Raw genomic sequence first — 27684 nt, 5'->3', positions numbered from 1 at the left:
ACCCAGGACTGATTTCCTTTAGGATGGACTGATTGGATCTCCTTGCAGTCCAAGGGACTCTCAGGAGTCTTCTCCAACACCACAGTTCAAAAGCACCAATTCTTCGGCGCTCAGCTTTCTTTATAGTCCAACTCTCATATCCATACATGACTACTGGAAAAACCTTGACTAGACGACCTTTGTTGACAAAATAATGTCTCTGCTTTTTAATGTGCTGTCTAGGTTGGTCATAACTTCCCTTCCAAGGAGTAAGCGTCTTTTAATTTCATGGCTGCAATCACCATTTGCAGTGCCCTGGAGATTTAGTGAAAGGGTCCCGGAGACCGGGTTTCAGTGGTTTGGGGAATGAATGGAAGGTTAATAAATCTGGACAGCAGTCCTTAGACATTATGGAGTGAAGCTGGGGTGGAGGGCATGGGGGAGGGCTGGGGTGGCAGAAGTTGGAGAAGGCCTGAGGGTCAAGGAGAGTTAATTTATCAGGACTGGACAGACTTAATCACATGAAAATGCTCCTGGAAAGGACTGGTAGAGAACGCAGGCCGAAGTGAGGGTTCCCAGGAAGGGGTAGGGTCTGGGCTGTGGGGGAGCAGAAGTCGGGGGGACGGGGAGGCGGGAACCCAGGCTCGGGGATGGGAGGCTACGCCCAGGTTAGTTGAGGGGAGCGGAGGGGTGCCAGAGTGAGTGGAGGGTTCCATTGCTGGGTGACCTACCTCTCACTGGGTCTCCCTGGAGCCCGCTCTCATCTCTCTCAGCTCCTCCCTCATCCCAGCCACACCCCTGCTGCTCCCACAACCGCGGGTTTCTTCGCTCCAACCCGGAAAACCCCGCCCTCCCCACGTGCTCCTCCCTGGCTCCTCCCCTCAGCCCTCAGCCGCTCTCTTCTGGAGTCCCGCCTCCAGCTCCCTTCCCAGCTCCTCCCCCTGCGCGGCACTTCGGGAGTCCCACCTCCTTTCTTCCTGCATCTGGCCCCGCCCACGGCCCCGCCCTCTCCTCGCCTGTGCATATCCATTGGCTGGATTTTTATCACGCCCCGCCCCTGAGACTTTCACTCCTGCGACTGGGACAGAGAGCTGTCTGTCAGCGCCGTCGCGGTTGGGCCGCTCCAGAGGTAAATCTGTGGACTGCAACCAGAAAGGCAGATCCGGTGTGCTCTGGGGAGGAGCGCTAGGACCTCGGTGAGCGGAGCGGTGGACTTGCTGGGAGTAAGGGAAGGTCACCGGCCTGGGGCCGCAGAGGGAGCAGCCTGATCAGCGAAGCGATTGGGATGATGACCTTCGTCCCGGGAGCAGTTAGTGCCGGGGTGGACCTGGGCCCTGACCTTCCTGGCATCCGGTGCTTCTGCCTTGGGGTGGAGTGGGGAGTGATAGGGGGACAGCTGCGAGGGAGGGTCTCCCCGCTAGGTCACTGGGAGCACAGAATTACTCCTCTCCTACTTTTCACGTCGTTGAGGTCAGAGGGTTCTAGGCCGGTGCCTGCCGGAAGGTCCCCAGGGTGGAGGCCAGCTGTCAGGAGGGAGAGCGAGAAAGAGCTGTGTAGATGCAGGAAGAACCTGCGGAGCATCTTTAGGAAGAGGCGAGGCAGGGGGTTGTGCTGGAGTGTGTACTGGGTTGGACACAATCTGCTTGCTTTGTCCCAGGAGGGTGGAGCTGACGGCTAAGTTCAGGGCAGAGGAGAAAGTGCCCCCTCGCAGATCAGTCACCGGGGCTCCCTGGAGGGCGGGAGGCCAGCATGGGGGCAGGGGCGAGACAGGTCACCTTCTGGCCAGCAGGGACTCTGTGCAGCCGGTGGCTGGCCCAGGCTCAAGCTGACCCCTCCTGGAGGGCTGCTGGCTCTGGGATGTAAACAAAGCTTGATGCAGATGAGGTGGTTGGAGTCTTCCCAGAAAGGGCGTACCGAGGGACAGGGGGACCATGCTTCCTTGGAGGAGGTGGGGAGTCCAGGGTGTCTCCTGAGGATGAGAACCTTCAGAAAGGCTCTGAAAAGAGTCATCTGAGCCTTCCTTGGATGCCAGACAGTTTACTGTGGCCCATTCTGCAGGACAAACAGCTCCTGGCTCCCTCCCCAGTACTGAGGGGTTTGTTTTTTCCAAGCTGGGCTGTTCCCCTTGTTGCAAGGCAGATGTATAGATCTGAGTTCAAGGTCTCAGATCTTGTTGTTTTGAGCTCATGTGTCTCCTCTGGCCTCCAGAAAGCTGAGTTAAATGCCCTATGTTACCTCATTTAATCCCTCCCCCCAGCTCGTTACAGGACTGGAGGCACTTTCCCTGTTTTATGAGGGCTGGAAATGGCTTAGTAACTTGCCCACAGTCACACCAGCCAATGTCAGAACTTGAACTCAAATCTATGCATCTTTGCGTCCCCTGTCCAGAGAGGCAAACGCTGTGGAGATCAGCGCACTCCAGTGCCGACTGTCCTGCTCTGCCCCTCAGCTCCACCAGTTTCTCATCCCCAGCCCTCCTGACATTTGGGGCGGGGTCCTCTTTGTTGTGGGGGCTGTCCTGTGCCTTGTAGGGTATTTCGTAGGACTGCTGGTTTCTAACCAGTAGGTGGCAGCAGTGGCTAGAACCACAACCTCCCTGGCTGTGCCAAGCAGACATCATTGCCAGCTGTCCCCTGGCAGACAAAACCACCCCCCAGTTGAGAACCACTGGGCTTAGCAACCTTAAAGAAACATTTAGGTGTGTCCCCTTGACAGAGAACATGATATACTAAACCTGCAGGAGACCCAGGCCAGCTCTGGGTGGTTTTATGCACGACTTGCCAGGAAAAAATTCTGTTGCACGTATCAAGGTGCACCCAGGACCGTCCTGTGAGAAAACCATTTCAGGGACTGAAAGTTCAGAAATGTGCCTTTGGGGAGAAGTAAGGGCATGTCTAAGGCCTTCAGTTTCTCCCCAAAGTTAATTGAAAAGGTTTCAGGCCTGATTCAGGTGATGGCGTCCAGGCAGGATGAACTCGGGAACGTTGTACCACTGCCATCATTTCATCCTGCCTTTTGGGGGGCCTTTTTAGCAGGAGGTGGGGTATCCTTAGAGCTGTCTTTTCTTTTTAAATTGCATTCACTTATTCAATCATTCAGCCAGTTTTTCTGATTTTTTTTTTTTTTTTTTAGCTATGCTGGGTCTTCATCGCTGGGTGGGCTTTTCTGTAGTTTCGGTGAGCAGGGGCTATTCTCTAGTTCTGGTGCTCGGGTTTCTCATATCAGTGGCTTCTCCTGTTGTGGAGCACGGGCTCTAGAGCATGCCAGCTTCAGTAGCTGCAGCACGTATGCTCAGTAGTTGGGGCCCCCTGGCTCTAGAGCTTGGGCTCAGTGGTTGAGGTGCACAGGCTTAGTTGCTCCGCGGCACGTGGGGTCTTCCAAGATCAGGGATCGAACTCATGTCTCCTGCATTGGCAGGCCGACTCCTCACCACCGAGCCACGAGAGAAGCCTCCTAGAGCTGTCCTGAGATGCGTCCTCTCACCGGTGCCCTGTGGACACCCAGACTGGTGGGTGGGGCCAGGGGGCGTGGCCTCAGAGGTTGTCAGACTGGAGGCTGCCACACCCCATTCTCCCTCCTCCTGAAAGGAAATCCAGTGTTGCCGACTGCCCCGCTTCTGGGCCTTTCCTGGCATCTCCCCCAGGCGCCGCCTTGAGCTCTCCCCATGCCATGGGCTGCACGTCTCCTTGCATTTCTCCCCTCTGGTCCTCTCTGCAGGCGCCTCGCCCAGCCTCGGTCCTTTCCTGTGGGTGTTCGGGCCCCCTGGAGGCCAGGCTGCTGTCTCCCGTCAGCAGTGGAGGAGCCTGTTTCTGGTGGGTCAGAGGAGGGGGCTGGGTGGGCTGAAAGTGAGGGACTGGGTAGAGGCAGAGGAGGGCCGGCCTTGCTCTGTAGCTGCCTCAGGCGCCCTCCCCACACCAGACCTCGCCTGGACCATCTTGGATTCACCCTGCGCCTTTGTGCACTGTGCTGGCTTACTGGCTAAGCCACCTCTGGGTGCTGGAAAACCCAGCTGGATTGTGTCCTTCGGGACCCGTTCTCGCTGTTGCCTGTGTTCTGCTCACCCCCTCCCCGCCGATCTCCACACTGTTTGCTGGACGGGACGCTCCTGCAGGCCCTGTCTGAGGCTTCTGTCTGCCCGCCCCCTGACGGGGCCTGGCCCAGGAGACGCCGTCATCTGTGGAAGGACTTAGATGCCTGTGCCAGTGTCAGGAAAGCCAATGTCCTGGAGGCGGCGGGCCCGTGACCTGGTGGGACAGCCCCTGGCTGCACTGGGTCGTCAGCCGTGGAACACTTGGGGACGTCTGAGGAGAGGCGTTTACGGGCCGGCAGCCTTTCAGCCCCAGATGTCCCCCTTAAAGAGGCTGGTAGCCCCTGGGAGAGCGATTCCTCAGTCCTGAGAAGGAAGGCCGCTCTCCCAGGATGTGGGGAATCTGAGGTGCAGCATTTAGAGGCATCACCGTGAAAGGGGCTGGAGGAGGTGTTGGCTGGATCCTCTGCCTGCTTCCTGGGGACCCAGGTGCTGTGGGCCGTGGGGTGCAGAGGTGGGCAGGGACCGGTCACGAGTGGTAAGCTGAGAGCATTGATCCACGGGGCTGCTGAGTGCCTGGGGCCTAGGAGTGTGGCCCGTGGGGGCCAAATGTGGGGGCCTGGTTTTCTCAGGACCGGGGCCAGGCCGGCCTCCTGGGGTTTGCACCCAGGATCTCATGAGGTGGTGGGGAACGGGCTGTCCACCTGAGGGGCGGGCGAGGAACAACAGGCCTTGGACCAGTGTGTCCGCGTGTCCGCATGCACCAGGCTGGCTTGGGTGCCGGCCACCAGGTAGCCAGGGGGCAGAGTCTCCTTTATGATTTTCAGATTCTACGGGTGTGTGAGTCAGGCATGAACCTGGGGGAGGGTGGGAGGTGGAGGTGGGGTCCAAGCAGAGTGAGCAAGGAGGGGTCTGTGTCCCTCAGGGCAATAGTCAGTTCTCTGAAAGTCAGGAGCGCTGGGTAGTCTTGGAACCCAAGGCTGAGTAGCTGGTGAGGTGTGCAGAGGTGGACAGGAGCGCCCTCCGAGTCAGATGGGGGGCCCAAGGGAACTGCTCAGGGGGACTGGCGTCTGACATTTCGAGTGGACCCACATCTGCCAGGTTGGCCTTGAGAGCCTACGGGGGTGGGAACGGCTGTCTGCCGGCTCGGAGGGTCCAGCTCTGACACAAGCTGTGTTAACATCTCAAAAACCCCCCAGGTGTTCAGAAGGCAGTCATCTCTCCCAGCGTTTAGGTGAGTCATGGGCCTTCTAGTGTCACAAACTTTAAAGTTTTCTAGAGGATGTGAAAAGTCGTGATGACCTTTGGTATGAAGACCCTGAGAACAAACTGGAATTCCTAGGGTGTATTTTTATACACTTGCATTTTCAGGATTTCAGCAGGATAACAAGATAGGGATGCAGGGAAGGCTGAGGGATAAGTTTTCAGTGATTTGATAAATTAGCAGAGATCTTGAGAGAAATCTTGAATTTCCCTGCTTGGGGAGGGTATGAATCTGAAAATATTTTTGACTAAAGCTGTTGTGATTTACCAGTAATGTAAGCAAAGTGGGAGTAGCAACAAGCAGAAGCAAAACCACAGGCAGATCAGGTCACCGTGCGGGGTCCCAAAATAACCCACAACCCCCTTCCCAGTCAGAACAGTGCAGATGGCTAATCTCCTCAGCACGTCCTACTGATCAGATGGTATCTTGGGCTCTTAGAAGAGTTGACAAAGAGGATGGGTCTGCCTTGGCAAGGCCGCTTGGGCTGTGCCCCCCTGAAGGGGACCAGGCACCAGCGGGTGCCGCCCCCTTAATTTCAGAGACAAGGAAGCCTCTCACAGACTGGAATCCAAGCCGGGGGCTGGAAGCTTTCCTTCTTGGCTCTTAAGCTGCTGAGAAAGCTGAGAAGTGGAAGCATTTAGATCAAATGGCCTGTGAGTGACAGTTCCAAACTGGGCTGCATAAGCCCCCGTTTGGAGCAGCCTTTGTGAGTGTACTGGAGCGCCTCCTAGGAGCCCTGTGCTGGAGGCGTCCTCTTCAGGGCAGATGCCCCCCCTGCCCCACAACAGTGGGATTAAAAAGACGGAAAAATAACAAGAATGTTGGAGAGCATGTGGAGAAATGGGAACCCTCATGCTCTGCTGCTGGGAATATAAAACGGAAAACAGTTTGGTAATTCCTCAAAAAATGAACATTAGCTTACACGATCCCACAATTCCATTCCTAGGTATATCCATCCCCCTCCTAATTTGAAAATAGGAACTCGAACAAGTACATGTACACATATGTTCACAGCACCCTCAAGATAGAAAATAGCTCAAATGTCCATCAACAGCTGAATGGATAAGCCAAACACAGTATCTTCACACACTGGAATATTACTCACCCAAGAAGAATGGAGTCCTAATCATGCTACAATATGGATGAACGCTTCAAATGTCATACTGAGTGGAGAAAGCCAAACCCCAAAGACCACGTGTTGGATGATTTCATTTACACGAGGTGTCCAGAACAGGCAAATCCACAGGGACAGTGTGTTAGTGGTTGCCAGGGCCTGGGGAGCCGGGAATGGGGTGTGACCACTAATGGGTGTGGAGTTTCTTTTCGGGTCATGGAAATGTTCTGGGTCTAGATGGAGGTGGTGGTCTCACCACATTGTGCATGTACCAAATACCACTGAATCGCTCACTTTGAAATGGGTCATTTTGTGGTGTTATGTGAATCTCACTTCAGTAAGAAGAAAGGCCCCACGTGTACCCCGCTTCCTCTTGAGGTCTGTGATCCATGCTCCACCTGGATTGTGGACAGCCTGCCCCCTCCACGTGACCTGTGGGGAGCCTGTGGGCTGTTGCTTTGGAGGGGGAGGTGCCCCTCTCCCCAGCAGTTTGACCATGGTGGGGCCCGGATGAAGTCTAAAGACAGCAGTTAGGAAGTTGTGGCACTCTGCCGCCTATGTGGTTGTTTCATCTCGGATGTGCTTTTCTGTCTGAATCCGTGGATCGGATGGTGCTGGACCCCTTTCTGTGATGAGGTCTGGGACCCGAATGCAGCCCCTGGGCCAGCTGCTTTTGGGCGCCAGCCTCTCTTAGTATCCCTCCCAGAGATGAGGCCTGGGCTGGGTTCTCACAGCTTTGGCCAGCGTGTGCCAAGATCCCATCCATCTGAGGTTGGGCTGTGATTATTCCCACTTTACAAATGAGAAACCTGGGGTGCAGAGAGTTTTGGTCACTTGCCTGAGGCTGCCCAGCTGCCACGAGAAGCCAGGATTGCAAAGGAAGAATGTGTCCCACGGCACTTCAGCTCTGTAGTGTAGTGCTCTTCAGTTATGTGCAAGGTGTTGATTTTATTTAAATACGTGTAATCATCCACCCTTACAGATTATTTTTTCAACTCAGGTTTTTTTTTTAAAAAAAGAATATTTAGATTAAAATCCTGATTTTTCTACCTTTTAGTTACATTAGCTTAGAAAGTATTTTGGAACAAAGAAATCCAGACAGTTGGTTGGCAGTTATGAGCAGTCTTTGAGAAGTCAGAGGAATCTGATTGAGTTTTCCCATTTTATTTGTGTCAACTAATTTGTCCCCTGGAGAAGGAAGTGGCATCCCACTCCAGTATTCTTGCCTGGAGAATCCCCATGGACAGAGGAGCCTGGTGAGCTACAGTCCATGGGGTCACAAAGAGTCAGACATGACTGAGCAACTAAAATAATAATAATAATAATAATAATAATAATAATAATAATTTCTACCACATTGAAACACTACATAGGTCTGCATTTTTGCTGCATTTTGCAAGTATATCAGTGTTGCTTACCTTGACCATATAATTACTGACATTTATTTTCTATGATTCACATATTTTGGGGCTTCCTTGGTGGCCCAGTGGTTAAGATGTCACACTTTCAATGCAGAGGGCATGGGTTCAATCCCTGGTGAGGGAACTAAGATCCCACATGGCATGCGGCAATAAAATAAGATAAAACAGCAAAATAGTTAAAATATATATGTGGTTTAGTCGCTAAGTCATGTGCGACTGTTGCAACCCCATGGACTGTAGCCTGCCAGGCTCCTTTTGTCCGTAGGATTCGCCAGGCAAGAATACTGGAGTGGGTTGCCATTTCCTTTTCCAGGGGACCTTCCTGATTCAGGAATCTAACCCAGGTCTCCTGCACTGCAGGCGGACTCTTTACCGACTGAGCCACCTACACATATTTGATTTCTCTCTCTAACTGGGTGTGAATTTCTCTCCTGCAGAGTCCCACCAGCCACAGGGACAGATGGGGAACAGCAAGAGTCACCCAGAACAGGAGTTTTCCTCGCGGTTTCTCCCCGGGGAGCAGGCTGAGGTCAACAGGCTGTTTGATGCTCTGTCGTCGGAGAATCTTGGCTCCAGTACCTCGCACAGATCCTTCTCTCTGCAGGCACTGAAGGTAAGGGTAACAGTCGGGAGTTCATGTTTAGTTTGGAGCAGGGGTCAGGCTGCTGCTGACCCTCGGTTCCTGTAAGGCAGGTGTGGGAACACGGAGAGATGTGTTTTCTGTGAAGGAACAGATAGTACCTACTTTCACCCTTGTGGGTTCTGTGGCCAGTGTGGCAGCTGCTCCGCTCTGCCTTCACACTGTTTGGGGACTTTTCCCACCTGAGGTTGACCAGAGGGGCTGATTGCTTCCCATCTCTTGTACCACCATACCCTGATTTCTCCCCGCAAGGGTTGATGGGCTGCCCAACCTGTCCTTGTGGGTCTGATAACTGCCAAGTTTCAAGACCACCTTGGCCTTCAGGATTTGTAAGTGTTTGATGTCCTAGGAATTTTGTTGTTTCCCCAACAAAATAACGAAGTTTCAGGGTCAGGGTGCTCCTGACAAGGAGTGAGGACTGCCCGCTTCCCCATCTTTTGGCTCCGTTCCTTGGGGCTCTTAACCACGTGCATTCAGGTGCTCAGAGTGCGGACATCACAGACATCTTTGGCCCCTCTGGTGACTTTACAATCTTGTGTTAGTTTCAGGTGAACAACAAAGTGAGTCAGTTATACAAATACATGCACCCACTCCTTTTTAGATCCTTTTCCCACAGAAGTCATTACAGAGGATTGAGTAGAGGTCCCTGTGCTGTGCAGTGGCTCCTTGTTAGTTACCTGTTTTATATACGTGTTTGTGTTAGTCACTCAGTCGTGTCTGACTCATTGCGACCCCTTGGACTGTAGCCCACCAGGCTCCTCTGTCCATGGAATTCTCCAGGCAAGAATACTGGAGTGGGTAGCCATTCCCTTCTCCAGGGGATCTTCCAACCCAGGGATCGAACACAGGTCTCCTGCATTGCAGATGGATTCTTTACTGTCTGAGCTGCCAGGGGCTGATTTTATATATAGTAGGGGGTATATGTCAATCCCAATCTCCCAGTTTATCCCTCTCCCACTTTCCAATGGATATTGAGCACAAAGAAGTTGGATAGATAGTTAATATATCTGGAAATCCCTGATACAGAGGAGACCAGTGTAGCACTACACAGACCGTGTATTCCATAAGGAGATAAATTCAGACATGCACATGACAGCTGCTCGAACTAGAATGGAGAAGACATTAGCAGAGTGAAAAGCAGCTGATGGCCAGAGGCAGGAAGGACATGGCCAGTCTGCGAGACTGGGAAGTCTGGAGGGCAGTATGGGAACCGATGACAGAAGAGTTTGATGGCCAAGATGAGCCAGGGGCCGGGACACGTCAGGTGTGTGGGTCCTGGGGTGGTGTGATGCCCTTAGTGGGCAGAGATGGTGCACTGGGGGCCTGGGAAGGTTCTTTGCTGGTAGCAGCAGTTGGTCTTGGTCCCTTACCTGTTTTCCCGTCATCCTACCGCGTCTGACTTGCACCCTGTCTGGGCTTTTCACCCGCTTGTCCCCTCAGGGCCATGTAGGGGACGCTCTTCCCCCAGAGATGGTCACCAGACTGTTCGAGGGCATGCAGAGGGTGGACGGCAGCAGGAAGGCGAAGGGGCCCAGCGAGCACATCTCCCAGAAGCAGTTCACAGTGTCCATGTCCCACCTGTTGAAAGGAACTGCCGAGGAGAAGAGTCTCGTGATCCTGAACATGATTTCTGCTTCAGGAGGTCCTGTGAAAGCAAGAGATGTCTACAAGGTGAGAGGCCAGCAGGTGCTTCGCAGCCACCCCGGGCAGTGTTGGTGTGCCTTGCTGGGGGGCTCAGGATGATGCAGCAGCTGATGGAGGCCTTGTGCAGAAGTCCCCCCTGGGGGACCCTGGACCACATAACCGGTTGAGGTCACAACTCCTGGACAAAGAGGCATCAGCCAACTAGACCAGCTGAGGGCATCATTGGAAAACTGAATAACTACCCAAATCACGTGGTTCTTCCCACCCTGGGGTCCGCCACGTTGGCCTTAGTGAGACAAGACGCCCTTCTCCATGTTGATCTGATGTGGGTCAGAGGTACAACGGTGGTGTGATTAACGGTGAAATTGTGATCTTCCAAGTTTACAGAGGACCTGGTTGGCTCTGTGGTGCACGTGCTAAACTACAGACGGGAGCTGCGAGGCTGGAGTCAGAAGCCACCCCCAGGCTCCCTGTCCAGGGTGCAGTTGCTGGCCGCCCAGCTGTGCTCCGAGATGAAGCTTCAAGGCAAGTGCCCTGCCCTAGTCCCTAGACCTTGGCGTCAGAGAGTGGTTCCACGCCATCTTGTATTAAAGTTTGAAATCAGCAAAGTGTGTGTCTTTCAAATTTGGAGAACGGTTGAGATTATCTCTTCCTTGGCACACAGTTGTTCATAGTATTTCCTCATAATCTTTATTTCCGCCAGGTCCTTCATTTCTGATGCTAGTCATTTGAGCCTTCTCTTTTTTTCTGGGTCAGTCTAGCTAAAGGTTTCGTCACTTCTTGTTATTTTCAAAGAGCCAGCTTTTGATTTTGTGGACTTCCTCTGTTGTCTAACCTCTATTACATTTATCTTTAAGTCTTTTATTTCCTTTCTTCTGCTTCCTTTAGATTCCTTTAGATTTAGTTTGGTCCCCCCCCCCCGCCCACCTTTTTTTAAATGGAAGTACTGTGGATTGTGTTGTGTTGATTTCTACTGTACAGCACAGTGACTCATTTAGATTTAAATATATTCTTTTCCATTATAATTTGTAACAGGATATTGAGTATAGTTCCTTGTACTCTACGGTGGGACACTATTGCTTATCCCATTCCATATATAATAGTCTGCATCTGCTAACCCCAACCTCAGGCTTCCAGATGGCTCAGTGATAAAGAACCCACCTGCTAAGGCAGGAGACACGGGATGCGGTCGGGAAGGTCCCCTGGAATTGAAAATGGCAACCCGCTCCAGTGCTCTTGCCTGAGAAATCCCATGGACAGAGGAGCCTGGTGGGTTATAGTCCATAGGGTTGCAAAGAGTCGAACATGATAGAGTGCGCATGCATGCATGCACAACCCCAACCTCCCAATCTGTCCTTCCCCCATACTCCTCCCCATCAGCAACCACACATCTGTTTGCTGTGTGTGTGAATCTGTTTTTGTTTCACAGATGTGTTGGTTTGTGTTGTATTTCAGATTGCACATATAAGTAATATCATACTTTCTCTTTCTGACTTCCTTCACTTAGTATGATCATCTCTGGGTCCATCCATGTTACTGCAAATGGCATTACTTTGTTCTTTTTTATGGCTGAGTAATATTCTATTGTACATATGTATCATATCTTATTTATCCATTCCTCTGTCAATGGACATTTAGGTTGGTTCCATGTCTTGGCTGTTGTGCTGCTATGAACCTTGGGGTTCATGGATCTTTTTGAATTATAGTTTTGTCTGGGTGTGTGCCCAGGTGTGGGATTACTGTTTTTAGTTTTCTGAGGAACCTCCATATTGTTCTCTGTAGTGGCTGTAAACCAGTTCACATTCTCACCAGCAGGGTAGGTGGGTTCCCTTTCCTCCACACCCTCTCCAGCATTTATGTTTTGTAGGTTTTTTTGATGACGGCCAGCAGATGTATTCTTTTTTTAACTACTTAATTTTGGCCGCACTGGGTCTCTGTTGCAGTGCGCAGGCTTTCTCTGACTGTGAGTGGGGCTGCTCTCTAGTTGTGGTGCGTGGGCGTCTCATTGTGTTGGTTTCTCCTTGCAGAGTGTGGGCTGTAGGCACGAGGGCTTCAGTAGTTGTGGCCCGCGAGCTCAGTAGTTGTGTCATGCGGGCCCTAGGGCACATGGGCTCGGTGCTGTGGTGTGTGGGCTTAGTTGCTCTGGGTCATGTAGGACCTTCCCAGACCAGGAATCATACCCATGTCTCCTGCATTGGCAGGTGGATTCTTAACCACCCGACCACCAGGGAAGTCTTGTAGATGTACTCTTGATGTATTTGCGGGAAGAGGTGAGTTCCATGTCCTGTTACTCTGGCAGCTTGATTCTGATGTCTAGTTTGGTTTTCCTTGTCTAGTTTCTCAAGGTAGAAGGTTAGGCTGTTGATTTGAGGTCTCTCTTCTTTTTCATATAGGCATTTATGGCTATACATTTTCCTCTGAGCGCTGCTTTAGCTGAATCACATTTGGTATGTTGTGTTTCTGTTTTCATTCAGCTCAGTGTTTTCTTTTTTTTTCTTATTATTATTTTTTTAATTTTTAGGTGGGTTTTGTCATACATTGATATGAATCAGCCATAGAGTTACACGTATTCCCTGTCCCGATCCCTCCTCCCACCTCCCTCTCCACCTGATTCCTCTGGGTCTTCCCAGCCCACCAGGCCTGAGCACTTGACTCATGCATCCCACCTGGGCTAGTGATCTGTTTCACCATAGATAATATACATGCTGTTCTTTCGAAACATCCCACCCTCACCTTCTCCCACAGAGTTCAAAAGTCTGTTCTGTACTTCTGTGTCTCTTTTTCTGTTTTGCATATAGGGTTATCGTTACCATCTTTCTAAATTCCATATATATGTGTTAGTATGCTGTAATGTTCTTTATCTTTCTGGCTTACTTCACTCTGTATAATGGGCTCCAGTTTCATCCATCTCATTAGAACTGATTCAAATGAATTCTTTTTAACGTCAGCTCAGTGTTTTCTGACTCCCCTCATGATTTCTTCTTTGGCCTATTGGTTGTGCAGAGGTATACTCTTTAATTTCTATGCATTTGTGAATTTCCTAAACTGCCTTCTGAGTTGTAATTTTATTACATTGTGATTGAAGAACATACATTACATGACTTCAGTTCTTCTCAGTTTATCCAGGCATGCTTATGGCCTAACATATGGTCTGCTCTGAGGAATATTCCAGACCTGCTTGAGAAGAATGTGTTCTGCTATTGTTGGCAGAGAAACAGTATTTATTTCAATCTACTTGGAATTTAAAAATACCTTGAGGTGAATCTTGTAGACTTGTCAACATATAAAACAAAGTTGACTTATTTTATAAAAGCTTTACTGATTTATTATAAAGCTGGATTTCTAAACACAGGTCGTTGGAACTTAGAAAGAATAATAACATAATATACTGTTAATATATAAGACCGTAATATATGTGTGAAGTCCCAATAGTTTGTCTTCTGGTGCCATTGCCACGTCACCTCTATTCCTGGTAGGTAAGAGACAGAAATTGGAACCATAGGTGTTGGTCAGAAACAATGAAGCATAATTTGTAGTTAATGAAACCTGTTCTCCCCAGATAAATCGAGGGGTGCCCAGGAAATTACCAACCACTACCCTGATGTAGGGCTTCCCAGTTAGCTCAGTCAGTAAAGAACCTATCTGCCAATGAAGGTGACCAGGGTTCGATCCCTGGGTCGGGAAGATCCCCTGGAGAAGGAAATGACCATCCACTTCAGTACTCTTGCCTGGAAAATTCCATGGACTGAGGAGCCTGGTGGGCTACAGTCCATGGGGTTGTAAACAGTCGGGCACGACTGAGCGACACAGTCAAAGTTGGTGTAGCTAGCCCTCTCAGGAAGGGATGCTGGGGAGTTTCAGGGCCCCAGGTGGGGGGTATAAGTGTCTTCTGGGCCTCTGAAATACAGCTGGGACTGCAGAGAAAAGATAAGAGCATTGATGTTGAGTTGTTTAGATGAGCACATCCAACAGGGGTAGGATGTGAACTGCAAAGCAAACCACATGTAAAATTGTAAATATTCTAGTAACCACGTGAAAATAGCAAAAAGAAACAAGTGAGATTAATTTTAAGAGAATTTCCAAAAAAAAAAAAGAAAATTTCCAAAATATACTTTAACCTTGGCGATGTTAAAAAAAAAAAGAAAAAGAGTTATTTTACACTCTTTTTTTTCACACCAAGTCTTTGAAACGGGGTGTGCATTTTACACTCACCACGCATCTCGATACGGATGAACTGCACGTGTGGCTCCCCTGTTGGACAGAGCAGGTTCAGGAAACAGACAGAGATGATGTCATTGCCCGCCCCCCCCAGCACTGTTTTCTCCTCCCCTAGGTGGCGGGAAGCTTCTGGGGCCTCAGTGGCTGGACTGTGACTGTGACGAGGCCGTGCTCGAGGACTGGGTGTTCCGGGCCCACCATGTGGCCACGTTTCTGAGCCTGATCATCCACCAGGGCTTCCTCCTCCTGTGCTCGACCCTCGAGCTGGCCACCCTGGTCCCCGAGCGCCAGGTGGACCCGCAGCGGGAGTTTGCCAGCCTCCTGGACGTCCTGTCCGTCATCTACATCAACTCACACCTGCCCCAGGAGCGGCGGCTCCGCTGGCGCCTGCTCTTCGCGACTGAGCTCCACGGGAACAGCTTCGCCCAGCTCTGCGGGCGCATCACACACAAGGGGCCCTGCCTGGTGCTGCTTGAGGACTGTGACGGCCACGTGTTTGGGGGCTTTGCCTCCTGCTCCTGGGAAGTCAAGCCTCAGTTTCAAGGTGAGACTTGGCCGCCCAAGCCCCACGTGGTAGCGCAGCGCCCCTGGCAAGTTCTGGTCCCTCGGCCGCCACATGGAGACCTCTGAGCCCGCCAGAGCGTGTGCGCTGTTTGTTCCATCTCCTCCCCCAAGCATTTTTTTCTAGACATGTTTGGGAGGATGGGGAAGCATGGTGTTTATGGAGGTTTAACTTCACGGATTTCTGTATAGACTCTGGCTGCCAGGTCAGGTAAGCCGGACAGGTGTCCTCACCCCTGGATTTCAGGTGAGGAGACAGCGGCTCAGCATCATTAAATGGTGCAGTGCTGTCCAGCAGGGCTGTGTTAGAGCATCAGTGCCCAGCGTTATTTTTTTTTTACTGGGGAGCCAGCCATACCAGCACCCTCTGCCAACACCCACCCGTGCCCCAAACATGGAGGAGGACTGCAGGAGCCCAGCTCTGGCTCCTCTGTCTGCACACGGTTTAGGACAGAGAACTGCTTGCCCACCTTGTCACAGCATCACGGGGAGGGGGCCCTGGGGGTGATGAGCTGCATCTCTGTGTGATTGGAAGCTCTGCTCAAGGACGTGGAAGAACAGCCCCGAGAGTCATTATTATCTAGCTGAAACGTGCACTTCTTCCAGCTCCTCTCGTATTAACCCAAAGGTCAGCTCTGCTGCGTCTCCAGCTTACATTTATGAGAGCAGCATTCATTCCTCTGCTTGAAGAACCGTGGGAAAATGCAGTTACCAGGTTTTCAGAGGGGAGCTCTTTCTGTCGTGAAGTGTGAGGCCAGGATTCCAGCAGGGGGCAGCCCAGCCTCACAGATGCCTTTCACGTCCTGGGCGTTTCTCATCTATTGGTGCCCCAAACAGTCACCTAGAGTATTTGTGCCTTGGAGAGACGTGACACCCACAGGGTCACTTCATTTCCCCTTCTGCCGGCCGAGGGGCAACCAAAGGCCCATAGCACTGGGTGGAGTCTGGCTCTGTCCTAGGCGGGGTGCTTTACCCTCTCTGAGCCTGGGGTTCCCAGAACTATGGGGATGGTAGCCTGTAAACCATGGGGTGATGGGGGGTGGTGTGGTGGCGAGAGTCGGGCTAGGAGCACCCCCCCCCCCCCCGTGGGACTGACGCCTTTGCAGGTCATGTGACTCCTCGGTGCTTGCCCTGCGCCCTGGAGTGGAGGGTCATCCTCCCCAGGTGGCCCGTCCCTCTGGGCACGGATCCCAGGATGGACTAGCATGAGGTCCATGCTCTGTGGCCCGAACACCTCACTCAGCACCCAGGAGCCAGGAAACACTGGCCGACAGCCAGCCTTGGGACCGGCATGTGAAGTGACGGTCCCGGGGCTGGGTGGGACCAGGACGTTACTGGAGGCGAGACCCGCCCTTCTGGGGCACGTGGACTCAAGCCCGAGTCTTTAGCCTGGAGGGCAGCCCTGTGTCTCCTGGTCCCTGTGGCCTCCCCAGGCTCACCTCCCTTCCTCCCCGACTCCAGCGCCCACAAACCTAGCTCTACGGCCGAGGGGTCCCGCTGTTCCCTTGTGCCCGCCTCGTCCCCTCGGGGGTCCCTCCTCTATGGAGGGGCCCTCACCCGGCCGTCTCCATCTTCCCGGCTTCAGAGGAGCCGAGTCCCTGTGGAGGCCCCCGGGTCCATCTGGAGGGGAGGCCTGGGCATCGCGGGTCCTGACTCTGCCCATCCAGGCCCGCCTGCCGCCCAGGGCCGTCCTCCTCAAGGCCTCCTGGGGCTCAGAGCCCACTTCGTGTCACCCTCCATACTCGGGCCGCCTGCCTGCTTCCTGGGGCTTCCTCCCCCAGTGCCTGAGCTGGGTCCAGTGTCAGGTGCCCTCACACTATCCCCGCGGAGGGGCAGTGAAGATCCCACCTGGCTGGGAGGTCCCCGGGCGGGGTGTGTGTGCCCTCGGTCACCACCCCGCAGTGAGTGCATGAGGGTGGGGAAGGAGTCTGAGGGAGAGGGCTCCTCATTTCTGGAGCTCTGATTGCACCTCCGCTGAGTGGAGCGTGCCCACGCCTGTGCCCAGGTGAAGGTGCAGGGTCACCTCTCCCAGGGTGTTCTCCCCCTTCCCAGCCAGCTGCGTCTGCAGGCATCTTCCGTCCCCTGGGTGACGTGCCTGAGGCCATGCGGGTGCCCAGCCGGGGCCTGCAGTAACCACCTGCCCTTTGCTCCCATGCGGAGACGAGGCTGCCCTTTTTGACTCTGGGTGGCGGGGCCGCGTCCCCAGCAGGCAGACGCCACGTTCCTTTCTGGCGGTCACCCTCGCCTCCCAGCCACAGCTCATCCTACGGGCCCCGGGCAGCCGTGGGTCTGGGATCTGCCCACTGGTCTGAGGGCTCCGCTCCCACACGTGGGAGCCCCCCCGCCCCTGCCCCGCACGCCGAGGACCCCAAGAAGCTCCTCCAGCTCAGCCTCTGAGTGGGCCTGTTTGCGTTTCCTGCTCCTCCACGTGCCCGGCTGCGGTGGGTGATCCGTCTTCTTTGCGCTCTGCTCACTTTCAGGGGACAACAGGTGCTTTCTGTTCTCCGTCTCCCCCAGCATGGCTGTGTACACCTGCACGGGCTACAACGACCACTACATGTACCTGAATCAAGGGCGGCAGACCATCCCCAACGGCCTGGTAAGGACCAGGGTTGGGGGTGGCCGGGCGCGGGCCCCGTGGTGCTGTCCATCCCTCGGTGACGGCCCCAGCCCCAATGTGCCCCGGGGCACTCACCCCCTCGTTGGGCAGCGTGTGGTGTCCAGTCCATCCTGTCCGGATCTCGGGGTGGTGATGCCGGGAGTGACAGCCACGACCAAACTTCTCCCTCGGAAAAAACGGGGCCTCTGTTGGGGCATTTTTGGGCTTTGTGTGCGAACGACGGGTTCCACCAGGCTCCTGGTCATCAGGTGGTCGGTCCGTGGCCTTTGTGACTGGAGACGCTGCCCTGGCACTCGTGCCGGGGGCAGGGCTGGGCTCCCTGGACCCGTCAGGCTGGACTCAGCCTCAGGAAGAAGCGGGCAGGGGTGAAGGCCACAGGTAACGGTGGGGGACGTGGGGACAGGACTGGGCGAGGAGCTGGGATGGGCACCCGCACAGATGCTTAGCTTGGGTGCGAGAGGTGTCTCCTAGCAGCACCAGCCTACTTCTCTTCCCTGCTGCTTAATGAAAAGCATCTCTCGGGAAACTCCCAGTCCCGAGTCTGCAGCACCGAGGGGCGGGGAAGGTGGGTCAACCTCATCGGTGTGGAGCAGGCCCCGAGCTCCTCCCTGGTTCTCTCTGGGGCTCCCTTGGGCCTCCTGATGGCTTGAGATGCCTTCTGAGAGGGCAGTTTGGGGTCGACAGGGGCGAGGGTCTCGGCCTCAGTGGGTCAGTAGTCGGCTGGCGGGGAGAGGTGGCCCTGAGCTGGGCTGGTGTCCGCGCTGGTCTCCTGCTCAGTGTTAACTCCCGGGCCCGGGGTAGAGGCGGCATCCAGAGAAGGGGACCAGAGGTTGAACAGCAGTTCTGTTCCTGCCAACCACTCTCCTGGAGCCGGAAAGCTTCCTCCTTTGCCCCCTGCCATCACCGCCCCGAGTGAGTGACATGTCTGCTCCAGCACAGGGGCCTGAGGCCTGGGGACCGGACACAGCTTTCCCAGCCTTGAGCGCTGGGAGTTCCTCTCCCCTCGTTTTACAGACTGCAGTCTCTGGGTCTGATCATCTGGATTCTTCTGTCCTCTGTTGTCACTTGCGTTTCCTTTTGAGATATTTTATTTGTTTGGCTGCGCTGGGTCTTTACTTGTGGCAGGCGAACTGAGCTATGGCAGGTGGGATTTAGCCCCCTGACCAGGGATGGGGTCCGCCCCCAACCCCGCACTGGGAGTGTGGAGTCTTAGCCTCTGGACCACCAGGGAGGTCCTGACTTGTGTTTCCTGCCAGTGCAGCCCCTTGAGAAAGAGCCACTGGGTGGGACTCAGAACACCTGGATGAGTGTTCTAGGCACCTGCAGTGGGATCCTTCAGTTGTACCAATCTATATTATTTCACAGTTCCAAAAAAAAAGTTGCATTCGCTTCCCACACGCCCTTGTGGCCTGAGGGCTTCGGTGGGCTTTGGGGTGTGACGTGCCTCCCTCCGCAGGGCATGGGAGGACAGCACAGTTACTTTGGACTGTGGATCGATGTCGATTTCGGGAAAGGACACAGCAAGGCCAAGCCCACTTGCACCACGTACGGCAGCCCTCAGCTGTCGGCCCAGGAGGACTTCCAGTTCCAGAAGTTGGAGGTGTGGGCGGTGGGAGATGCCCCGAAGGCAGAGCCGGTGAGCGTGGGGGTGCTTCTCCCCTCTCAGCTTAATCTGTTGCACACGTTTCACACCTCCACCTGGAGATGGTTTTCCCCAGACTTGTTTCCAGCAGCCATCGCTGGCCAGAGGAATCCCCGTGGGTGCACAGCCAGGCAGGGAGTCCTGTCTGGGATCTGTGGGGGGTCTCCTAAAAGAACCACCCCAGGGAGGTGGGGTCCCAGATGGATGGGGGCTCCTTTGCAAGCTGAGGAGGGTCTGGGGTCCCTTCCAGATCCAGGGTTCAATGATGAGTTGTTGGCCTCCTTGCACTGCATCACCTCCCAGCAATGGCCTCCCAGGGTTGGGGGTGACACAGTGGGGGCGGGACCAGAGCCCCCGCCCCCCACATTTCCCTTGTGGCATCAGTAGGGCCCAAAATTCGCTCTGAGAAACATGCCAGCAGTGGGACGCCACCGGCTGGTTTTGGTCACTGAACACACCCCTCCTTCCTTCTTTCCAAGGCCAGGAACAGGAGCATTCTGGACGTCGACCCCGAGGCCCGGGCCCTGCTGAAAGTCAGTGGGCGGGGCTGCCACAGCGAAGGGTTCCGGGAGGTCCCCGATGAGCAGTGAGGATGGGCTGGTGCGCCGGCGCGGGCCACCCTGGAGCCGGAGTGCAGCCTGCCCACCCTCCCACATCCTGCGGAGGCCTGACTTTGGTCCAGAGCGTGCGGTTCATGTCCTGGTGGTGCCCAGTCCGCACAGAGTACAGTTCCTCTGTTGCCATATGTCCATCGGTGGGGGTGTCTCCCCCGGAATCCTGAGCATACAGCTAGCAACCTGATCCTTAGACTTGGCTCGTTCCCTAGGGATGAAATCCAAAGAGGACGCTGAGATGTTGAGACTGGCCAGAACTGGCGTCTTTGGGGACTGGAGTTCTTGTAGTGGTGGTGGGGGGGGCGTGTTTCCACTCACTAGGGGTCACTGGGCCTCTGCTCAGGTCCCCCAGTTAAGAGCTTTGAGGCTCCATTTCTTCTGGTCAAGGGAATCCCCATGCTTTGGGGAGTAGCTTCCTCTGATATGGAATTTCTGTATTTCTAAAAAAAAAAAAAGCGTTAGCAGTATACTAACAGCGTATAGCTGGAGATTTTGAAGGTGACAGTGACCTGGGTCTTCAGTGAGGTTGGATGTCGGCCTTTGTTAACTGTTCTAAGTGGGTCTGTGCTCTAGAGCACATGGGAAACCAGGAGGTGAGCAGAGAAGCAGAGTGGTGGTCCTGTTTCTGATGTAGACGTGGGGACACTCAGGGCTGAGAGTCCTGCTGATACAGGCCTTTCGCAGGAGCTGGGGGCGAGTGCCTTAACAGGACCAGCCTGGGCTCCTGGCCTCCCAGCATCACCTCGTGCTGCCTCCCCGGGGATGGTGTGTATCTTGGCCATGCTAGCAGAGATGTGGGTGGACTGGGCCCTGTCCAGTCCAGCCCCGTCCCTCGGGGGTGGCCCAGAGAACCACCTGACACGCTGAGCATCGAGCTCAGGGCTGTTGCAGGCCCGGCCCTAAGACTCCTGCCCCAGTCCTCCCTGCTCCACGCTGTCCTGCTGCAGATCTGACAATAAATGCTGCCTTATTCTCGAGTCGGCCCCGATTTTAAGCCATAGTGACCGAGCTGTGTGCACTTGCGGGCTCTGCGTTTTCTACTGGAGACTCATGAGACCTGCTGCTGAGCCCTGAGCAGAAGGCCTTGCAAACGGGCCTTCACAAGGAAATGCACACTCGCAACGGTGACACGCACACTCTGTCCTGACTGACTTTCCTTATAAAAGGGCCAGTTTTAACAGCTTCTCAGGTGCTTCTGTGGCTGCCTAACTGATGGGAGGCAGACACAGGATGTTGCAATCCTCAGATATCCGTACCATAATCTGAAGAATTAGGCCCGGAGTCTTCAGTCTGTTACAGACTTTTTATAAAAATGCAGTGGAATAATACCTCGCCAATTAAAGGTTCCTTCAACACCATTTACTGTCTGTGGCTGTCAGAGAGGCTGGAGGTGTTTCTGCGGCCTGTTTTCTGCTTCGTGTCTCTTCTCACAAGAGTGCAGGTCATGCCCAGGGGCCTGATGGTTTCCCAGGACAGCTCAGTTACAGGATGGAAGCAGGTGCCCGGCCCAGGCGCTAGGCAACCTGGGGGATGTGTGCCCTCGTGGAGGGCACGTGGGCGTGGGGCCGCCGTGGGACCCCCATGAGCTGAGGGCCTCAGTGCACTGACCGGGGACCGGAGGAACCACGCTTCTCCTGGGCCTGGGAAACCTGCAGTGCTAGTTTTAACACATGAGGAATTTGCTCTTTGATAAAAAGGGGGATAAAAGTTCGGGTTGTAAGGGAGGCGGTCTCCCTCCCTTATCAGGACACAGATCAGGGTCCGTGAAGGTGCCGGAAGGAAGGGCTGAAAAGTGCTGTGTGTTAACTTTTTAACACATGGCTTTTAAATAGCATAACTTTTAAAACAACTTTTCAAAGCATGGCTGTTGTTAACTTTTTTCCCACCATAGTTATTTTTTGGAAATTTTTTTCTTTCTGTTGAAGGAAGTTTACTTTAAATTCTCTACTACTTTACAATCTTCAAAAGTCTCTCACACGTGATTTTGTAACCCCATAATTTTCCCCCACCCCCCTCTATCGCCCCTCTCCACTGGTAACCCCTAGTTTTTCCTCTGTATTTGTGAGTCTGCTGCTTTTTTGTTTGATTCAGTAGTTTATTTCTTAAATTTCATGTATAAGTGATACCAGGCCATGTTTATCTTTCTCTGACTTCACTCAGCACAATGCCTTGTAAGTCCATCCATGTTGCTGCAAATGGCAGAACTTCATGGTTTTTTTATGGCTGAGTAGTATTCTATCACACACACACACACACATCACATCACATCTTCTTTATCCATTCATCTGTTGATGGACCCACTATATTTTTTAATTAAAAGATTAGCTTATGCATACATGGCAAAAAAGGTCAAAATACAAAAGGGTGTAACTTGAAAGCTAAGTCTAACTCCTGTGCCCCTCCAGCCTTTCCTTCCCTAGAGGTAAAGTGTTACACACTCTGGTCTGTCCCTCACCCTTTTTTGGGTAGAAATGGCTCGGTATCTACCCCTTTGTTCTCCCCAACTGTGTGACGTCCCGTGAGATGGATGCCCCATTCTTTCTGGCGTCAACTATCCCCAGCTGGGGAACAGTCTGTCTGTAACTATTCGCCGCTGGAGTGAACATCGTTTATGCTCATCTTTCTCTGGTTCTGTCTGGAGGATGCACCTTTAGAAGCCAAGTTACTGGATCAAAGTAACTTTTTTATTTAGATATTAACAAACTAACACACCTCTTTCAAGCTGTTTATACTTTTGAGACCTGGAGTGCCCATTGGCCATGTTGTCACCAACAACTGTATTAAAATTTAGTTTTTCTGTACCTGCTGCTCAAAAACCATTTTTTAATGCTGTGCTTTCTAGTCCTTCTCCTAAATCTTTGCTCCATTCAAAATGTATTTCCTTTTTTAAAATTTTTGATTCTCTTTAATATTTTTTAAATTTTATATTGAACTATAGTTGATTTAGAGTGTTACATTAGTTTTAGACATACAGCGAAGTGATTCAGTTTTATGATAGAAAGATATAAGAGCTATTTCTGTTACTACCTTTTTTTTCCCCTTCAAATGCTTGATTCTGTCTGATCGTTGGTAGCACTTTGACTACTTCTAACATGTTTGATAGGGGACTTTCCTGGACATCCAGTGGTTAAGACTCCATGGTTCCCCTGCAGGAACATAGGTTTGATCCCTGGTCGGGGAAGTAAGATCCCCCATCCCCAAACTGGTGGTCAGGGACAGGGTAGTGCCAACTCCTGCCCAAGCCTCCGGCCTGTCCTGCAGACTTCAGTCTCGCCAGCCCCAACAGTGAGGTGAGCTAATTGCTTAACACAAGTGTCCTTCTCTCTTTCTCTGCTCTCCTTCTATGGTTTGATTTCTCTGGAAAGCCCTGAGGGAGGGGGAGGTGATAGCTGTGGCCGCATTGCATGGCAGGTGGAGTTCCGTTTCTGGTTCCCCGTAGTCGGTTCTGCCTGGCTGCAGACCTCTCTGCCATCTTTCAGCTGCAAGGGTGTACGTGTGTTGAGAGCAGTCTTGGGGACTTGCCTGGCATTCCAGTGGTTGGGACTTTGCGCTTCCACTGCACTGGGTGTGGGTTCCATCCCTTTCAGGGAACTAAGATCCAGCGTGCCGCACAGCGTGGCCAAAAAAAAAAAAAAAAAAATACCACCAACAAAACCAGTCTTGGGGCTCAGGCTGTGGGAAGTCCTGGTTCTGGGAGGGGAGAGGTCACCCCTGCTCAGCTTCAAAAGCCCAGGCCCTCTTTGCTGAGGCCGCTCAGGCCGTGACTGGCTCTCACCACGTGCTCCGGGGTCACGAGCATGAGGCTGTGTGTTCCCCACTTGGCCACTTGTAGGAAAGCACAGACTGAAGCCAGCAGAACGATCGTCAGCCCCTGGCATCACCCTTAAAGATACCCAAAGCCCCCATGTGGTGGATGAGACAGGCAGAGTGACCAGAAGCCCAGATCCTGCCCCCTGCTCCTCCGTCCCCGCCCCCCACCCCGTGTCCCCCTCCTACCAGGGGCTGCGCGGCACCCAGCTATGGCACAAATACGCAGCCACACGTGGTTAATAAAAATCACTGTGATTTAATAAATAGTGCTGTGTTTCTTGGCAGACTCCTCACGGCTCATCCCAGGGCCCAGCAGGACGGAACAGTGGATGCACACAGGGACCGAGGACTCAGGGCTGGCCTGCGCTCCCCACTGGCTCCCCAGGAACAGCCAGGTGAGCGGACCCGATGCTGTCGTGTCCTTAGACACCTCTCAGACGGGACGGGGCAGGCAGAGGGCCACAGTCACATAAAAATAGAGATTTAGGGACTTTTCCACGGGTCAGGGTCCACTATACATCTTCCTGGGGGGTCTGGGCTTTCTGGGCTTTGCAGCAGAACTTTTCACATAGCTTGAAGAACTCTGACAAAATGAACACGGATGACGCCAATCCAGTTAAAAGCAATAAATCTGCCAACAGACAAAAAAGAGAAAAAGGTCAGAGAGTGCATGGCATACCCTCTGGTCCCTAGCCCCTCGATGCCCAGCACTGGCATAGTGCCCAGCATGGCCACAGAGCTCTGTCCTCTGCCCTTGTAGTTTGGGGCAGTTGCAGACAGAGGTGAGGGGCCCGGACCCAGGAGCTGAGGGCCAGACTGTCCATGCCCCCTGAGCGGGCAGAGATCTCCCCAGCCCGGGATGCAGAACACTGCAGAGCCAGCTCCACCAGGACCTACTGGTCTATGCAGGCAGCTCAGAGCCAGACTTCCCTGGTGGCTCAGCGGTAAAGAATCTGCCTGCAATGCAGGAGATGTGGGTTTGCTTCCTGGGCCGGGAAGATCCCCTGGAGAAGGAAATGGCAACCCACTGCCATATTCCTGCCTGGAAAAATCCCACAGACAGAGGAGCCTGGTGGGCTACAGTCCACGGGGTTGCAAAGAGTTGGACATGACTGAGCAACTAAACAACAGAGCCGGGGAGCAGGCCGGCCAACTTCTGCTGTAAAAAGAGCCTTCCTGGGGCAGACACCCCGACCGTGGCTCCCAGTCCAGTCCCACCCTGACTCATCCGGGTGGCCTGGCCCCTAAACTCCCCACCGAGCCTCTGCTTGGCTCCCTGTTGTCGAGGATTTGTGACAGCCGTGGTGCCTGGCACGGACCTTGCACTTCTTTAGACAGGCTGAGCTGATGGAATTCCCAGTGGATGGAAACAGCTGTAAAAACATTGTTGTTTTTTTTTTTCTTTCTTTTGTCTGCACTCTCAGAGACCCTGCTTTTTAGATTTCGGGGAAGAAAAAGCTGAGAGTCTCTACGTGTTTAGCGTCCTTGTCTCCACCTTCTCAGACACAACCGATGGTTTTGTGGTCCTCGGATCCTAGGCAGGGCCGGCAGTCTCACCAGCTCCCTTGCCCACTGGGATCAGATGTCCCCAGTGGAAAGCTGGACTGGTGGTCACCCCGGAGCCCTCCCCACACAGGCTCTGCTCACTGCCGCTCTCCAGGCCACTTCCTCCCTCTCTGTTCCCTCCCGTCAGTGTTTCAGGCACCGGAGGCCCAGCTACCCCGCACAGCTTTCACAGAAAGACGGTGGGGCTGCCGGAAGCCTGGGGAGGATGCTGGGGAGCACGCCTGGGGCTCCGCCCAGGGCGGGTGTGCTTGGGACCCGGAGGGCCGCAGTGGTCTCTACGTGTGGCCTTCTCAGTAGGAACTGCCGGCCGGCCGTCTGGTCTCCAGGTAAGCAGGGTCCCTGTCACACAGGCCCTGTTACAGCCGCTGGTGGGCTTACACACTCCTAAGGCTTACACACTCCTAGGCCCAGGCAGCATGTCAGAGGCTGAGCCAGCCACCAGTAGACTGTGGTCCATCCTGCTGCCCCGGGGCCTCACCGCACCCACCTGGGGCCTCCTGTCCCGGGATGGAAGGGGGGTGGCCAGGGTGTTGCGACCCCTCTGCCCTCCCCTGACTCCCAGCAAGGGCTCCAGCCCCTGAGTCTCACGCCTTCTTCACACCCACACTGCGCCCCCCCCCTCCGCCCCCCCCCCCCGCCGTCTCCCGCCTGGTGCTCATGTTCAGGCACAAGCCCAGTCCCCTGGGGACAGAATGGCCCCTTGAGGGGACTTCACACCCCGGGCAGGCAGTGAGGACGCCCCCAGTGAGCCCTCCCACTCACCAAGCGCCCCCAGGCTCTCCGTCTGGAAGACCCTCTGCAGGGGTGGCGTGTAGATGACGGCTAGCTGGCCCAGGATGGAGCCGAGCACAGAGTAAAGAAACGTGCGGTTCCGGAGGAAGCCGATCTCGAAGATCAGCTTGGTCTGCGGGGGAGAAGAGCAGTCAGCGCATATGAGCCGCTGGAGCACTCGGGCCGGGAGGCCGCGATCCCATCCTGCCGGGGGCTCACCTGGGAGCGGCAGGTCAAGGCGTTGAAGAGGTCGAAGAGCACGAAGCAGGTGAAGGCCATGGTCGTGGTGCGCGGGGTGCTTGCCCTGTCCTCAGGCATCTGGAACATGAGTGCGCAGGGTGAGGAGGTGCGGGGGAGACGGGGGATCCCGCTCTCGGGACTGTGTTAGAACCTGTGCCTGGCTGAGTGCCTGGACTGGACAAAGGTGGGGCCTCTCCACTTTCCGGAGGTCAGGATGCAGGAAGGAGCCAAGCCGCGCCTCTTGGGGTGGGATGAGGGCATGCTCGAGAAAAGCTGAGAAATAGGGGTGATCCAGCACCCCGGCCAGCCTGCACACAGGCGATCGGGTGCTCACACGCCGGCCTGATTCTCTCCCTAGGTCACTGGCTCTCTCAGCACAGGGGTGCCTGAACCTGCGGGGCCACAGAAAGGTGACCCATGGAAAGACCCCCTGCCTACAGAGGAGAAGAGTCTCTTCAGACTGGATTGCTACAGGTAAAAGAGTGAAATCAGAACATTCTCTAACACCACACACAGAGATAAACTCAAAACAGATTAAAAACCTAAATGTAAGACAGGATACTGTAAATCTCAGAGGAGAACAGGAAAAACACTGGCATAAACCATAGCAACACTTTCTCTGATCCTCCTCCTCAAGTAATGAAAGTAACAATGAAAATAAACACGTGGGACCTCGTTAAACTTACTTCAGAGCGCAAAATGTAACATGGCAGGGGTTTTTGTGTGCTTGACATCGTGTCCGGGAAGGAAGGGCCTGAACCTGGAAGCTTTGGGACCTGCTGGTCCAGGCCTCACAGGGCTGGCTGACCCTCAAAGGCCCAGTGGACCTTGGTCCAAAAGGTAAGTTTGTTGCTTTGTAAAGCCATTTTAGTGTCCTTGACCAAGAGGACGATGCAAGAGGCATCGTTGCCTGGATGAACAGAGGGTATGCTTTCAAGCCCTGAGACCCTGAGTCTAACAGCGTGAATTTTTTCCCCACGTATTTTTAATTGGAGGATAACTGTGTACAGTGTCGTGTTGATTTCTGCTGCACATGCCGTGAATTGGCCGGAAGTATGCACGTGCTGCCTCCCTCCTGAGCCAGCATCCTGCCCATCTCGGTCATCACAGAGCTCCGAGCTGAGCTCCCCACGTGGTGCCGCAGCATCCCACTAGATGTCTCTCTCACACCGGGGAAAGTGGATGTCTCAGTGCTACTTCCCGGAGCTGGATCCTCACAGAACATTTCTCTGAGGACTTTTCCGGTTGTCCTTCATATTTCTAAGTCAATGAGGAATACCCAGTTTTCAAGTCTTAACAGCTACTTCTGGGGACTTGGCCCCCATCTCTGGGATTTGAATGGGAGGGAGTCACGGCCCACCTTCCTGTCTTAGAAGCTTACAGTGATCATGTTTCTCTGCTCCCCTTGGGGACTCCTCTCTTTCTCGCCTCACAGTTTGCCGCTTACAGTGGAGGTTCAGCGGGCAGGGTGACAGTGCTGCAGTTCTTTCTGGACCTCTGGCAAAAGGGAGTCAGCAGGGAAGACCACTGCTCCCCCAAGGCTGGGTGTTCTT

The 27684-nt window shown here is 53.8% G+C and overlaps 2 protein-coding genes across 2 annotated transcripts in view; one reads left to right on the top strand and one right to left on the bottom strand.

The window, feature by feature from the left end:
- Positions 1-1042: 1042 nt before the first annotated feature.
- Positions 1043-23949, top strand: MEAK7 (MTOR associated protein, eak-7 homolog). The gene is made up of 9 exons (XM_065925118.1): positions 1043-1175; positions 8243-8418; positions 9886-10116; positions 10470-10614; positions 14423-14851; positions 17349-17467; positions 18945-19124; positions 19610-23034; positions 23840-23949. Exons 2-8 carry the CDS (start codon positions 8266-8268, stop codon positions 19718-19720), a joined length of 1368 nt encoding a protein of 455 aa, XP_065781190.1. The 5' UTR covers positions 1043-1175; positions 8243-8265; the 3' UTR covers positions 19721-23034; positions 23840-23949.
- ATP2C2 (ATPase secretory pathway Ca2+ transporting 2) overlaps positions 23797-27684 on the bottom strand; it is a 56877-nt gene continuing 52989 nt past the window's right edge. The window contains exons 25-27 of the mRNA XM_065919330.1: positions 26111-26209; positions 25883-26024; positions 23797-24185 (exon numbers count right to left, since the gene is read on the bottom strand). Coding sequence (XP_065775402.1) covers positions 24067-24185; positions 25883-26024; positions 26111-26209 — 360 coding nt within the window. The 3' untranslated portion in view covers positions 23797-24066. The remainder of the gene's footprint in view (positions 24186-25882; positions 26025-26110; positions 26210-27684) is intronic.

This window comes from Muntiacus reevesi, chromosome 2, assembly GCF_963930625.1.
Source record: "Muntiacus reevesi chromosome 2, mMunRee1.1, whole genome shotgun sequence".
Classification (NCBI taxonomy): Eukaryota; Metazoa; Chordata; class Mammalia; order Artiodactyla; family Cervidae; genus Muntiacus; species Muntiacus reevesi.
The sequence above is the reverse complement of the archived record's forward strand: the minus strand, read 5'-3'. Positions and strand labels throughout refer to the sequence as shown.

Coding starts and splice junctions, on each gene's coding strand:
- MEAK7 (XM_065925118.1), top strand. CDS start 8,266: ATGGGGAACAGCAAGAGTCACCCAGAACAGGAGTTTTCCTCGCGGTTT. Junction 10,615..14,422: donor CTCCGAGATGAAGCTTCAAG/GCAAGTGCCCTG, acceptor CTCCTCCCCTAG/GTGGCGGGAAGCTTCTGGGG. Junction 14,852..17,348: donor AGTCAAGCCTCAGTTTCAAG/GTGAGACTTGGC, acceptor GCTCACTTTCAG/GGGACAACAGGTGCTTTCTG.